The 16,987-nt window shown below is 40.3% G+C and overlaps 1 protein-coding gene across 1 annotated transcript; it reads right to left on the reverse strand.

The window, feature by feature from the left end:
- Nucleotides 1–5,046: 5,046 nt before the first annotated feature.
- On the reverse strand, nucleotides 5,047–16,987 carry LOC124002760 (gastrula zinc finger protein XlCGF8.2DB-like). Its single transcript, XM_046310482.1, has 2 exons — nucleotides 16,644–16,987; nucleotides 5,047–6,160 (listed from the first exon to the last, which is right to left on the reverse strand). The coding sequence occupies exons 1-2, from the start codon at nucleotides 16,921–16,923 to the stop codon at nucleotides 5,286–5,288; spliced, it is 1,155 nt and encodes a 384-aa protein (XP_046166438.1). The 5' UTR covers nucleotides 16,924–16,987; the 3' UTR covers nucleotides 5,047–5,285.

Raw genomic sequence — 16,987 nt, forward strand, 5'->3', positions numbered from 1 at the left:
GTTGGCTAGCAAGCTAACGAGATGGCTGACAAGAGCAGCGTCTGCTTCTTCTTTGGTATTATGGCGGTCTGCAAACAAATGTTATAGGTGTTATGCCGCCACCTATTGTATGGCTGTGTGTTAGCCTACTCTGTAGTATGAATTCTTTCATCTGAAAAAAAAGACCTAGCAACTAACCCAACATCCATTAAAAACTCATCACTATTCCATTACATTGGCCATATCTGATCCTCCACCAGGACAGCAGCCTGGGAGGACGGGACACTATCGCTCAAAACACCTTGTAACTCTTCTGCAGTAAAATCTCATACACCCAAGTACTTCTCTGCAGTCGCCACCACAGCATCTGTCCTCTGTGATTCCTGCGGTACAATTCTATGCCGCGTAATAAACAAATGGGAATTCGGAAATCTCCGACTTCCGATTCAGTGCGTTCAACACAACTGGGAAATAAGGGGGGGAAACTAGCTCCGACTGGGAAAAGTCGATTTGAACGGTCGTTCAACTCGGAATTCCAACTTGGGAACTCGGGCCTCTTTCTAGAGCTCCGACTTTCCGACCTGAAGATACCTGACGTTATGATTTGACCACGTATTTTTCCGAGTTCCCAAATGTTTTGAAAGCGGCACTAGCTCTGAGTCTCGTCAGCAACACAAAAACTTCCCGGAGTTCTGGAATGTCTACATTTTTCTAAATAGCGTGTCAATAACTTGTATTCATTAATTATACATGAAAAAGACTTTTCTAAACATGAACAATTATTCATATTTAAGTGACATTTGTATTAAATTTGGGTTTTTTAAAACATGTTCCAAGGTCAAATAAATGTCCCCAACAATTACCTTTAAAAGTATTGTAGGGAATAAAAGTATTGTAGGGAATACTCAGAAGGGTCTGGTTCGATTCCAGGCTGTATCAAAACCGGCCGTGATTGGGAGTCCCATAGGGCGGCGTACAATTGCCCCAGGGTGGTCCAGGTTTGGCTGGTGTAGGCCGTCATTGTAAATAAGCTTATAAGTCACACTAGCAGCATCACCTGAAAGATGCACATCGCCATCTGAGAGGGTAACGAAATTGAGGGAAAGTAAAATAAATTCAGAAAAAACGTATATTTTTCATTTATTTTATTAAAGAAAAACATTATATTGAGACGTAAAAAGGAAACCAAGCGTTGCTTAGTTCAGAATGTTTATGGGTGACAATTTAAAACATACCTAACATCTACTACAGATCAGTGGAGGCTGCTGAGGGGAGGACAGCTCATAATGATGGCCAGAATGGAGTGAATGGAATGGTATCAAACATTCCATTTATGTGTTTGATAACATTCCATTCATGTGTTTGATAACCTTCATGTGTTTGATAACCTTCCATTCATGTGTTTGATAACCTTCCATTCATGTGTTTGATAACATTCCATTCATGTGTTTGATAACATTCCATTCATGTGTTTGATAACATTCCATTCATGTGTTTGATAACATTCCATTCATGTGTTTGATAACATTCCATTCATGTGTTTGATAACATTCCATTCATGTGTTTGATATTCATGTGTTTCCATTCATGTGTTTGATAACATTCCATTCATGTGTTTGATAACATTCCATTCATGTGTTTGATAACATTCCATTCATGTGTTTGATAACATTCCATTCATGTGTTTGATAACATTCCATTCATGTGTTTGATAACATTCCATTCATGTGTTTGATAACATTCCATTCATGTGTTTGATTCCATTCATGTGTTTGATAAATTCCATTCATGTGTTTGATTCCATTCATGTGTTTGATAACATTCCATTCATGTGTTTGATAACATTCCATTCATTCATGTGTTTGATAACCTTCCATTCATGTGTTTGATAACATTCCATTCATGTGTTTGATTCCATTCATGTGTTTGATAACATTCCATTCATGTGTTTGATTCCATTCATGTGTTTGATAACATTCCATTCATGTGTTTGATAACATTCCATTCATGTGTTTGATAACATTCCATTCATGTGTTTGATAACATTCCATTCATGTGTGATTTGATTCCATTCATGTTTTTGATAACATTCCATTCATGTGTTTGATAACATTCCATTCATGTGTTTGATAACATTCCATTCATGTGTTTGATAACATTCCATTCATGTGTTTGATAACATTCCATTCATGTGTTTGATAACATTCCATGTGTTTGATAACATTCCATTCATGTGTTTGATAACATTCCATTCATGTGTTTGATAACATTCCATTCATGTGTTTGATAACATTCCATTCATGTGTTTGATAACATTCCATTCATGTGTTTGATTCCATTCATGTGTTTGATAACATTCCATTCATGTGTTTGATAACATTCCATTCATGTGTTTGATAACATTCCATTCATGTGTTTGATAACATTCCATTCATGTGTTTGATAACATTCCATTCATGTGTTTGATAACATTCCATTCATGTGTTTGATAACATTCCATTCATGTGTTTGATAACATTCCATTCATGTGTTTGATAACATTCCATTCATGTGTTTGATAACATTCCATTCATGTGTTTGATAACATTCCATTCATGTGTTTGATAACTCCATTCATGTGTTTGATAACATTCCATTCATGTGTTTGATAACATTCCATTCATGTGTTTGATAACATTCCATTCATGTGTTTGATTCCATTCATGTGTTTGATAACATTCCATTCATGTGTTTGATAACATTCCATTCATGTGTTTGATAATTCCATTCCATTCATGTGTTTGATAACATTCCATTCATGTGTTTGATAACATTCCATTCATGTGTTTGATAACATTCCATTCATGTGTTTGATAACATTCCATTCATGTGTTTGATAACATTCCATTCATGTGTTTGATAACATTCCATTCATGTGTTTGATAACATTCCATTCATGTGTTTGATAACATTCCATTCATGTGTTTGATTTGATTCCATTCCATTCATGTGTTTGATAACATTCCATTCATGTGTTTGATGTTTGATAACCTTCCATTCATGTGTTTGATAACCTTCCATTCATGTGTTTGATAACCTTCCATTCATGTGTTTGATAACATTCAATTCATGTGTTTGATAACATTCCATTCATGTGTTTGATTCCATTCATGTGTTTGATAACGTTCCATTCATGTGTTTGATAACATTCATGTGTTTGATTCCATTCATGTGTTTGATAACATTCCATTCATGTGTTTGATAACATTCCATTCATGTGTTTGATAACATTCCATTCATGTGTTTGATAACATTCCATTCATGTGTTTGATAACATTCCATTCATGTGTTTGATAACATTCCATTCATGTGTTTGATAACATTCATGTGTTTGATAACATTCCATTCATGTGTTTGATACCATTCATGTGTTTGATAACCTTCCATTCATGTGTTTGATAACCTTCCATTCATGTGTTTGATAACATTCCATTCATGTGTTTGATAACATTCCATTCATGTGTTTGATAACATTCCATTCATGTGTTTGATTCCATTCATGTGTTTGATAACATTCCATTCATGTGTTTGATAACATTCCATTCATGTGTTTGATTCCATTCATGTGTTTGATAACATTCCATTCATGTGTTTGATAACATTCCATTCATGTGTTTGATAACATTCCATTCATGTGTTTGATTCCATTCCATTCATGTGTTTGATTCCATTCCATTCATGTGTTTGATGACATTCCATTCATGTGTTTGATGACATTCCATTCATGTGTTTGATTCCATTCATGTGTTTGATAACATTCCATTCATGTGTTTGATGACATTCCATTCATGTGTTTGATAACATTCCATTCATGTGTTTGATAACATTCCATTCATGTGTTTGATAACATTCCATTCATGTGTTTGATAACATTCCATTCATGTGTTTGATAACATTCCATTCATGTGTTTGATTCCATTCCATTCATGTGTTTGATAACATTCATGTGTTTGATAACATTCCATTCATGTGTTTGATAACATTCCATTCATGTGTTTGATAACATTCATGTGTTTGATAACCTTCCATTCATGTGTTTGATAACCTTCCATTCATGTGTTTGATAACCTTCCATTCATGTGTTTGATAACATTCAATTCATGTGTTTGATAACATTCCATTCATGTGTTTGATAACATTCCATTCATGTGTTTGATTCCATTCATGTGTTTGATAACATTCCATTCATGTGTTTGATAACATTCCATTCATGTGTTTGATTCCATTCATGTGTTTGATAACATTCCATTCATGTGTTTGATAACATTCCATTCATGTGTTTGATTCCATTCCATTCATGTGTTTGATTCCATTCCATTCATGTGTTTGATTCCATTCCATTCATGTGTTTGATGACATTCCATTCATGTGTTTGATGACATTCCATTCATGTGTTTGATAACATTCCATTCATGTGTTTGATAACATTCCATTCATGTGTTTGATAACATTCCATTCATGTGTTTGATAACATTCCATTCATGTGTTTGATTCCATTCCATTCATGTGTTTGATAACCTTCCATTCATGTTTGATAACATTCCATTCATGTGTTTGATAACATTCCATTCATGTGTTTGATAACATTCCATTCATGTGTTTGATAACATTCCATTCATGTGTTTGATAACATTCCATTCATGTGTTTGATAACATTCCATTCATGTGTTTGATAACATTCCATTCATGTGTTTGATAACATTCCATTCATGTGTTTGATAACATTCCATTCATGTGTTTAACATTCCATTCATGTGTTTGATAACATTCCATTCATGTGTTTGATTCCATTCATGTGTTTGATAACATTCCATTCATGTGTTTGATTCCATTCATGTGTTTGACAACATTCCATTCATGTGTTTGATTCCATTCATGTGTTTGATAACATTCATGTGTTTGATAACATTCATGTGTTTGATTCCATTCATGTGTTTGATTCCATTCATGTGTTTGATAACATTCATGTGTTTGATAACATTCCATTCATGTGTTTGATAACATTCCATTCATGTGTTTGATAACATTCCATTCATGTGTTTGATAACATTCCATTCATGTGTTTGATAACATTCCATTCATGTGTTTGATAACATTCCATTCATGTGTTTGATAACATTCCATTCATGTGTTTGATTTCATTAGCGGTCAGTCACATGTAAGTGAATCAACACTTTTCATTGGTTGATATGCATCTTGTGCATGAAAACCATTTAACTTCATATGCTTGCTTATGTTCGCAAATATGGCCCCGACTCTATATTCGATCATGTGATTTCATGTTCTCTTTCTACAATGAGAGCAGTGGTATGGCTTTTATCATGTGTCCTCTGGTGTGATTTCAGGCTCCCTAACAAGGTAAAAGTAATTCCACATTGAGAGCAGTTGAAAGGTTTCTCTCCTGTGTGTATTCTTTCATGTGTTTTAAGGCTCACTAACCCCCTAAAACTCTGTCCACAATGAGAACAGGGGTAAGGCTTCGCTCCCATGTGTATTTCTTTATGCTTACTCAGGTACCTTAACCGGGTAAAACTCTTTCCACACTGGAAGCATTGGAAAGGCTTCTCCCCTGTGTGTATCCTCTCATGCTCTTTGAGATTCCATGACTGGATAAATCTCTTTTCACACTGCAAGCATTGGAAAGGCTTTTCACCAGTGTGAATTCTCTCATGTTCTTTCAGCTTCTCTAACCGTGTAAAAGCATTCCCACACTGGGAACATTGGAAAGGCTTCTCTCCTGTATGTGTCCTCTCATGTGTTTTCAGGGTCACTAACCACCTAAAACTCTGTCCACAATGACAACAGTGGTAAGGCTTCTCTCCTGTGTGTATTCCTTTATGCCTTTTCAGGCCCCTTAACCGGGTAAAACTATTTCCACACTGGGAGCATTGGAAAGGCTTCTCTCCTGTGTGTATTCTCTTATGTTCTTTCAAATGTGATGCCTGGATAAATCGCTTTCCACACTGAGAGCATTGGAAAGGCCTCTCTACAGAGTGTGTTCTCTTATGCTTTTTCAGGTCCCCTGATGAGAAAAATGTATTTCCACATTGGGAGCAGTGGTGTGGTTTCACTGGTTTGGGCATCTCTGGGTCTGGTTCCGCTGAAGTACTCCCGCTGTCAGAGTAAGAGTCTGGTCTCTCTCCTGCCAAAGACAGAGTATATGGTTAAACAGAGAGACCAAAATGAAACCTCCATATGATTCAACTATCTTCTTATGAGGTTAAATCCAGACTAGATACCTCAATATTTACATTTGACTAATTTAGCACAACGCTCTTATCCAGAGAGACTTACAGGAGCAATTAGGGTTACGTGATTTTTCCCCAAGTTGGCTTTGGGATTCGAACCAGGGACTTATCATAAACTCCTAGTTCCCAGTGGGAAATTTCACATGACTGACCCTCTAAATCGGAATTACAAGTGGGAAATTCAGAGAAAATGTTACTTGAGTTGTGACGTTTTACCACTGACCTTTAACCTTTTCAACCAAAATACATTTTTGACAATGACAACCTTATCAATATTTATAATGTGGCTAAGTTTGACCAATGTTAATGCTAAGCAAGCTAGCTAACTTTATTATTAGCTAAATGTTAAATCTTATTGGGTTGAAGAATTGTTGACATCAAAAGCACTTGAACACATCAGACTTCCCACTTCCTAGTTTCCCACTTCCCAGGAGCACATGAATGCCCAATAGTTCCACGTCAGACTTCCCACTTCCCAGGAGCACATGAATGCCCAATAGTTCCACGTCGGACTTCCCACTTCCTAGTTTCCCACATCCCAGGAGCACATGAATGCCCAATAGTTCCACGTCAGACTTCCCACTTCCGAGTTTCCCACTTCCCAGGAGCACATGAATGCCCAATAGTTCCACGTCAGACTTCCCACTTCCCAGCAGCACATGAACGCCCAATAGTTCCACGTCAGACTTCCCACTTCCTAGTTTCCCACATCCCAGGAGCACATGAATGCCCAATAGTTCCACGTCAGACTTCCCACTTCTGAGTTTCCCACTTCCCAGGAGCACATGAATGCCCAATAGTTCCACATCAGACTTCCCACTTCCCAGCAGCACATGAATGCCCAATAGTTCCACGTCAGACTTCCCACTTCCCAGCAGCACATGAATGCCCAATAGTTCCACGTCAGACTTCCCACTTCCCAGGAGCACATGAACGCCCAATAGTTCCACGTCAGACTTACCACTTCCCAGCAGCACATGAACGCCCAATAGTTCCACGTCAGAGAAAATGAAGGTGCTGAATGTCAAAAGGATTTAATGAATTTCGTACGAATATAAATCAAATGTGGAACGCCACGAGTGGACGTTCATTATATTTGGTATTTTATTCGGATCCCCATTAGCTTTGGCAAAAGCAGCATCTACTTCCTGGGGTCCACACAAAACATAATACAGAATGACATAACACAGAACATCAATAGACAAGAACAGCTCAAGGACAGAACAACATACATTTTAGTAAAAGGCACACGTAGCCAACATCTCAATGCATACAAACAAACTATCTAGATCAAATAGGGGAGAGGGGTTGTGCCATGAGGTGTTGCTTTATCAGATTTTTTAAACCAGGTTGGCTGTTTATTTGAGCAATATGATATGGAAGGAAGTTCCATGCAATAAGGGCTCTTTACGTTTTCTTGAATTTGATCTGGATTTGGGGACTATGAAATGACCCCTGGTGGGATAAGTGTGTGTGAGTCAGAGCTGTGTGTAAGTTGACTATGCAAACAATTTGGGATTTTCAACACATTCATGTAAAAGAGGAAGTGATTACAGTCAGTCTCTCCTCAACTCTTAGCCAAGAGAGACTGGCATGTGTAGTATTTATATCAGCCCTTTGATTACAATTAAGAGCAAAAACGTGCCGCTCTGTTCTGGGCCAGCTGCAGCTTAACTAGGTCTTTCCTTGCAGCACTGGACCACACGACTGGACAATAATCAAGATAAGACAAATCTAGAGCCTGCAGAACTTGCTTTTTGGAGTGTGGTGTCAAAAAAGCAGAGCATCTCTTTATTACGGCTAGACCTCTCCCCATATTTACAACCATTGAATCTATATGTTTTGACGATGACAGTTTACAATCTAAAGTAATGCAAGTAATTTAGTCTCCTCAACTTGTTCAACAGCCACACCATTCATTACCAGATTCAGCTGAGGTCTAGCACTTCTGGAATGATTTGTTCCAAATACGATGCTCTTAGTTTTAGAGATGTTCAGGACCAGTTTATTACTGGCCATGCATTCCAAAACAGACTGCAACTCTTTGTTAAGGGTTTCAGTGACTTCATTAGCTGTGGTTGCTGATGCGTATATGGTTGAATCATCAGCATACATGGACACACATGCTTTGTTTAATGCCAGTGGCAGGTCATTGGTAAAAATAGAAAAGAGTAGAGGGCCTAGAGAGCTGCCCTGTGGTACACCACACTTTACATGTTAGACATTAGAGATGCTTCCGTTAAAGAAAACCCTTTGAGTTTAATTAGATAGATAGCTCTGAATCCACGATATTGCAGAGGTTGACAAGCCATAGCGTTTTTTCAACAACAGGTTATGGTCAGCAATATCAAAGGCTGCACTGAAATCTAACAGTACAGCTCCCACAATCTAATTATTATCCATTTCTTTCAACCAATCATCAGTCATTTGTGTCAGTGTGCCCTTCTCTATAAGCATGCTGAAAGTCTGTTGTTAATTTGTTTACAGAGAAATATCATTGTAATTGGTCAAACACCATATTTTTCCAACAGTTTGCTAAGAGCTGGCAGCAAGCTTATAGGTCTGCTGTTAGAACCAGTAAAGGCCGCTTTACCACTCTTGGGTAGCAGAATTACTTTGGTTCCCTTCCAGGCCTGAGGAGGACAAATCATTTCCTCTAGGCTCAGATTAAAAATATGACAGATAGATGGAAAGCTACTGAGGACAGTAGCTGACTCTATAGCCACTCCTAAGTTGTCAATGCCAGGAGGTTTGTCATTATTGATCGATAACAATTTTTCCACCTCTCCCACACTAACGTTAAAAAATTTGATACCTGCTTTTCTTTCATTATGTTTTTTTTTACATCATTCTTTATAACATTGATCTTGGATTCATAATAAAGACAACTTAGGAGTGGCTATAGAGTCAGCTTCCGTCCTCAGTAGCTTTCCATCTTAGTCGTCAATGCCAGGAGATTTATCATTATTGATCGATAACAATGATTTTCCCACCTCTCCCACTAACTTTACATAATTCAAACATGAACTGCTTTTCTTTCATTATTTTTTTTTTTTATGCATGAATATAATTGCTCCCTGTTTGTCGTGGGAATTTCCTGCCTAAGTTTGCCCACTTAGCCAATGAAATAATAATAAAAATAATTGGCAACATCAAATGGTTTTGTGATGAATATGCCATCTGATTCGATAAAAGATGGAGTTGAATGTCTTTCTGCCCATCATTTCATTTAAAGTATTCCAAGTTTTTTTTCCATCATTCTTCATATCATTGATCTTGGCTTCATAATAAAGTTGATTATTTTTGTTGAGTTTGGTCACATCATTTCTCAGTTTGCAGTATGTAAACCAGCCAGATGTGCAGCCAGACTTATTAGCCACTCCTTTTGCCCCAACTCTTTCAAACATACAGTTTTTAAATTCCTCATCAATATATACATCTACATGATGTATTGTTACACCATGCAGGAGCAGTATAGACCTAGTCTGTTCATTATATACATCTACATGATGTATTGTTACACCATGTAGGAGCAGTATAGACCTAGTCTGTTCATTATATACATCTACATGATGTATTGTTACACCATGCAGGAGCAGTATAGACCAAGTCTGTTCATTATATACATCTACATGATGTATTGTTACACCATGTAGGAGCAGTATAGACCTAGTCTGTTCATTATATACATCTACATGATGTATTGTTACACCATGTAGGAGCAGTATAGACCTAGTCTGTTCATTATATACATCTACATGATGTATTGTTACACCATGTAGGAGCAGTATAGACCTAGTCTGTTCATTATATACATCTACATGATGTATTGTTACACCATGTAGGAGCAGTATAGACCTAGTCTGTTCATTATATACATCTACATGATGTATTGTTACACCATGTAGGAGCAGTATAGACCTAGTCTGTTCATTATATACATCTACATGATGTATTGTTACACCATGTAGGAGCAGTATAGACCTAGTCTGTTCATTATATACATCTACATGATGTATTGTTACACCATGTAGGAGCAGTATAGACCTAGTCTGTTCATTATATACATCTACATGATGTATTGTTACACCATGTAGGAGCAGTATAGACCTAGTCTGTTCATTATATACATCTACATGATGTATTGTTACACCATGTAGGAGCAGTATAGACCTAGTCTGTTCATTATATACATGATGTATTGTTACACCATGTAGGAGCAGTATAGACCTAGTCTGTTCATTATATACATCTACATGATGTATTGTTACACCATGTAGGAGCAGTATAGACCTAGTCTGTTCATTATATACATCTACATGATGTATTGTTACACCATGCAGGAGCAGTATAGACCTAGTCTGTTCATTATATACATCTACATGATGTATTGTTACACCATGTAGGAGCAGTATAGACCTAGTCTGTTCATTATATACATGATTTATTGTTACACCATGTAGGAGCAGTATAGACCTAGTCTGTTCATTATATACATCTACATGATGTATTGTTACACCATGTAGGAGCAGTATAGACCTAGTCCGTTCATTATATACATCTACATGATGTATTGTTACACCATGTAGGAGCAGTATAGACCTAGTCTGTTCATTATATACATCTACATGATGTATTGTTACACCATGTAGGAGCAGTATAGACCTAGTCTGTTCATTTTTATATCTTTTTGACTGTTGATACCATTTCCATTCCAGGCAGGCAATTCATAAACTAATCTCCACTGTCCCACAGCCCAGGCAGGCAATTATAAATCTACATGATCCATTGTTCCCACAGCCCACTGTACAGCCCAGGCAGGCAATTCATAAACTAATCTCCACTGTCCCACAGCCCAGGCAGGCAATTATAAACTAATGATCCACTGTCCCACAGCCCAGGCAGGCAATTCATAAACTAATCTCCACTGTTTCACAGCCCAGCCAGGCAATTTATAAATGATCTCCACTGGGAAAAAATGATCTAGATATTTTCACCCCATGCTTTTAGTCTAACATTTGGTTTGCAACATTTGTATAAACTATCTGCCTCTCCAACAATATTGCAATTTTAATGATCTACACCTTGTTACACCATGTAAAGCAGGATGAGAGCAACCTTTTCTGTTCATCGAAACCAAGCATCATCGTCACTATTATGAACCATTTAAAGACATTTCAATAGAGAAAAAGTCCAACGAAATTGATCTGGTTTGCTGTCATTCCAGCTTCAGAGTTTGATGTGATTGTGTTAACAAGCTCCAAGGTCACAGCCAGCCTGCATAGCAAACATTTCTGTTTAGAACAAACAACCAATGTGCCCTGTTAGAAACCATGCAAACAGCAGGGACAACCTAATCTGCCCTGCTAGAAACTATGCCAACCGCAGGGACAACCAGTGTGCCCTGCTAGAAACTATGCCAACAGCAGGGACAACCAGTGTGCCCTGCTAGAAACTATGCCAAACAGAAGGGACAACCAGTGTGCCCTGCTAGAAACTATGCCAACAGCAGGGACAACCAGTGTGATTGGCTATAAACTATGCCAACCGCAGGGACAACCAGTGTGATTGGCTATAAACTATGCCAAACAGAAGGGACAACCAGTGTGCCCTGCTAGAAACTATGCAAACAGCAGGGACAACCAGTGTGATTGGCTAGAAACTATGCCAACAGCAGGGACAACCAGTGTGCTTGGCTAGAAACTATGCCAACAGCAGGGACAACCAGTGTGATTGGCTATAAACTATGCCAAACAGAAGGGACAACCAGTGTGATTGGCTATAAACTATGCCAACAGCAGGGACAACCAGTGTGATTGGCTATAAACTATGCCAACAGCAGGGACAACCAGTGTGATTGGCTAGAAACTATGCCAACAGCAGGGACAACCAGTGTGATTGGCTATAAACTATGCCAAACAGAAGGGACAACCAGTGTGCCCTGCTAGAAACTATGCCAACAGAAGGGACAACCAGTGTGCCCTGCTAGCAACTATGCCAACCGCAGCGACAACCAGTGTGCCCTGCTAGCAACTATGCCAACCGCAGGGACAACCAGTGTGCCCTGCTAGAAACTATGCCAACCGCAGGGTCAACCAGTGTGCCCTGCTAGAAACTATGCAAACAGAAGGGACAACCAGTGTGCCCTGCTAGAAACTATGCCAACAGAAGGGACAACCAGTGTGCCCTGCTAGAAACTATGCCAACAGCAGGGACAACCAGTGTGCCCTGCTAGAAACTATGCCAACAGCAGGGACAACCAGTGTGCCCTGCTAGAAACTATGCCAACAGCAGGGACAACCCATGTGATTGGCTATAAACTATGCCAACAGCAGGGACAACCAGTGTACTTGGCTATAAACTATGCCAACAGCAGGGACAACCAGTGTGCCCTGCTAGAAACTATGCCAAACAGAAGGGACAACCAGTGTGATTGGCTATAAACTATGCCAAACAGAAGGGACAACCAGTGTGATTGGCTATAAACTATGCCAACAGCAGGGACAACCAGTGTGATTGGCTATAAACTATGCCAACAGAAGGGACAACCAGTGTGCCCTGCTAGAAACTATGCCAACAGCAGGGACAACCAGTGTGCCCTGCTAGAAACTATGCCAAACAGAAGGGACAACCAGTGTGATTGGCTATAAACTATGCCAAACAGAAGGGACAACCAGTGTGATTGGCTATAAACTATGCCAACAGCAGGGACAACCAGTGTGATTGGCTATAAACTATGCCAAACAGAAGGGACAACCAGTGTGATTGGCTATAAACTATGCCAACAGCAGGGACAACCAGTGTGATTGGCTATAAACTATGCCAACAGCAGGGACAACCAGTGTGATTGGCTATAAACTATGCCAAACAGAAGGGACAACCAGTGTGCCCTGCTAGAAACTATGCCAACAGCAGCGACAACCAGTGTGCCCTGCTAGAAACTATGCCAAACAGAAGGGACAACCAGTGTGCTTGGCTAGAAACTATGCCAACAGAAGGGACAACCAGTGTGCCCTGCTAGAAACTATGCCAACAGCAGGGACAACCAGTGTGCCCTGCTAGAAACTATGCCAACAGCAGGGACAACCAGTGTGCCCTGCTAGCAACTATGCCAACAGAAGGGACAACCAGTGTGCCCTGCTAGAAACTATGCCAACAGCAGGGACAACCAGTGTGCCCTGCTAGAAACTATGCAAACAGAAGGGACAACCAGTGTGCCCTGCTAGAAACTATGCCAACAGCAGGGACAACCAGTGTGCCCTGCTAGAAACTATGCCAACAGCAGGGACAACCAGTGTGCCCTGCTAGAAACTATGCCAACAGCAGGGACAACCAGTGTGATTGGCTATAAACTATGCCAACAGCAGGGACAACCAGTGTGCCCTGCTAGAAACTATGCCAACAGCAGGGACAACCAGTGTGATTGGCTATAAACTATGCCAACAGCAGGGACAACCAGTGTGATTGGCTATAAACTATGCCAACAGAAGGGACAACCAGTGTGCCCTGCTAGAAACTATGCCAACAGCAGGGACAACCAGTGTGCCCTGCTAGAAACTATGCCAAACAGAAGGGACAACCAGTGTGCCCTGCTAGAAACTATGCCAAACAGAAGGGACAACCAGTGTGCCCTGCTAGAAACTATGCCAACAGCAGGGACAACCAGTGTGCTTGGCTATAAACTATGCCAAACAGAAGGGACAACCAGTGTGCCCTGCTAGAAACTATGCCAACAGCAGGGACAACCAGTGTGCCCTGCTAGAAACTATGCCAACAGCAGGGACAACCAGTGTACCCTGCTAGAAACTATGCCAACAGCAGGGACAACCAGTGTGCTTGGCTATAAACTATGCCAAACAGAAGGGACAACCAGTGTGACCTGCTAGAAACTATGCCAACAGCAAGGACAACCAGTGTGATTGGCTAGAAACTATGCCAACAGCAGGGACAACCAGTGTGATTGGCTATAAACTATGCCAACAGCAGGGACAACCAGTGTGCCCTGCTAGAAACTATGCCAAACAGAAGGGACAACCAGTGTGCCCTGCTAGAAACTATGCCAACAGCAGGGACAACCAGTGTGCCCTGCTAGAAACTATGCCAAACAGAAGTGATAACCAGTGTGCCCTGCTAGAAACTATGCCAAACAGAAGGGACAACCAGTGTGCCCTGCTAGAAACTATGCCAAACAGAAGGGACAACCAGTGCTTTTGTCTCTAAACCTCAGAAAATATAACTAAATACTGTCTTATTTCCAGACTGCAGTGCATTCAGAAAGTATTCAGACCCCTTCCATTATTCCCACATTTTGTTACGTTACAGACTTATTCTAAAATTGATACAATTATTTATTGTCCTCATCAATCTACACACAATAACCCATAGACACTAACAATCAGAGGGCAAAACAATTCAATGAGTTAAATTCTAAATTGACCCACCACCTAGCTAACTAGCTGCTGAATAGGCATCAACTCACCACCTAACTAACTAGCAGCTGAATAGGCATCAACTCACCACCTGGCTAACTAGCTGCTGAATAGGCATCAACTCACCACCTAGCTAACTAGCTGCTGAATAGGCATCAACTCACCACCTAGCTAACTAGCTGCTGAATAGGCATCAACTCACCACCTAACTAACTAGCAGCTGAGTAGGCATCAATCACCACCTGGCTAACTAGCTGCTGAATAGGCATCAACTCACCACCTAGCTAACTAACTGCTGAATAGGTATAATCTCACCATTGGCTAACTAGCTGCTGAATAGGTATCAATCTCACCATTAGTAATAGCTGCTGAATGGGTATAATCTGGGATAGCTAACTAGCTGCTGAATAGGCATCAACTCACCACCTGGCTAACTAACTGCTGAATAGGCATCAACTCACCACCTAACTAACTAGCAGCTGAATAGGCATCAATCACCACCCAGCTAACTAGGAATTGGCATCAATCACCACCTAGCTAACAGCTGCTGGGCATCAACTCTGGCTAACTAACTGCTGAATAGGCATCAACTCACCACCTAACTAACTAGCAGCTGAATAGGCATCAACTCACCACCCAGCTAACTAGCTGCTGAATAGGCATCAACTCACCACCTAGCTAACTAGCTGCTGAATAGGCATCAACTCACCACCCAGCTAACTAGCTGCTGAATAGGCATCAACTCACCACCTAGCTAAAGCTGCTGAATAGGCATCAACTCACCACCTGGCTAACTAGCTGCTGAATAGGCATCAACTCACCACCTAGCTAACTAGCTGCTGAATAGGCATCAACTCACCACCTGGCTAACTAGCTGCTGAATAGGCATCAACTCACCACCTAGCTAACTAGCTGCTGAATAGGCATCAACTCACCACCTAGCTAACTAGCTGCTGAATAGGCATCAACTCACCACCTAGCTAACTAGCTGCTGAATAGGCATCAACTCACCACCTAGCTAACTAGCTGCTGAATAGGCATCAACTCACCACCTGGCTAACTAGCTGCTGAATAGGCATCAACTCACCACCTAGCTAACTAGCTGCTGAATAGGCATCAACTCACCACCTAGCTAACTAGCTGCTGAATAGGCATCAACTCACCACCTAGCTAACTAGCTGCTGAATAGGCATCAACTCACCACCTAGCTAACTAGCTGCTGAATAGGCATCAACTCACCACCTAGCTAACTAGCTGCTGAATAGGCATCAACTCACCACCCAGCTAACTAGCTGCTGAATAGGCATCAACTCACCACCTGGCTAACTAGCTGCTGAATAGGCATCAACTCACCACCTAGCTTATTCTTAATGTTTGTCCGTAGACTACCAGAAGGGATAAACGTGGTGAGTGAAAAAACGTAATGAAATAACCCACTCTCTACCCGGTATCTTATTCTGAATCCTGTTTTTGTTACAGATTCCTGTTGGAACGTATCACAAATTTACACCGACCTCCTTTATTGGCCCAAACGTAGACCACGGGAGGTGGTCGCGTCTAACAAAAACAATATTTCCTGGGCACCGCTCGGTGATGTAAGGGACGACCTTTTATTAAAGAAACACTGCATACTGACTATGGATATTCATCGATACACGGATACGGATTTGGTCGTAAGTAATCCAACGCAGTCGCTATGGAATGCAAGAGACCCAATCTTATTAATACATTAAATCACGAATAAAGGGGTCTAAGTTCGAGCAAGGCATATATGTCATTACTTTAAAAATCCCCAAATGTATGGAACAATCACAGAGAGCTCCTTCAACAATTCCTACAGTACTGAACCACATATTCATGTGTAGAACATCAGTAGAATGCCCCTTTAAAACCACACATTAGTTCAACAACTGCATAGCTTGTGCCCCTGTTTTAAGACGGTACTCACTTGTGTTATTCGGATCTTCAGGCTCGTCCTCCTCATCCCCGCCTTCTTTTACTCCCAAAACGTCTTCCTCTTTTGAGATAACCTTCTCTTCCACTCCAACAGGTTCTTCCTCTTCTTCCATTAGAACATCCTCCTTTTCATTTAATGTGATAGCCTCCTCTTCCTCTTTTACTCCAAGGGGTTCTTTCTCTTCTTTCACTGTAGGAACATCTTCTTTCAATGTGATTGCCTCCTCTTCCTCCTTTTTAATTCTGAAAGTGTCTACCACCTCCTCTTCCATTGTGTCAGCCTCTACCCCATCTTCCCTTTTCACCCCAAAAGGCTCGTTCACGTCTTGGACTGTA

Source organism: Oncorhynchus gorbuscha, linkage group LG18 (assembly GCF_021184085.1).
Source record: "Oncorhynchus gorbuscha isolate QuinsamMale2020 ecotype Even-year linkage group LG18, OgorEven_v1.0, whole genome shotgun sequence".
Classification (NCBI taxonomy): Eukaryota; Metazoa; Chordata; class Actinopteri; order Salmoniformes; family Salmonidae; genus Oncorhynchus; species Oncorhynchus gorbuscha.

What these genes read in the sequence shown, in the direction of transcription:
- LOC124002760 (XM_046310482.1), bottom strand. Translation starts at nt 16,923, where the DNA reads ATGGAAGAGGAGGTGGTAGACACTTTCAGAATTAAAAAGGAGGAAGAG. An exon ending in TGAAGATCCGAATAACACAA is followed by an intron (nt 6,161 to 16,643) that starts GTGAGTACCGTC and finishes TGTCTTTGGCAG; the next exon opens with GAGAGAGACCAGACTCTTAC.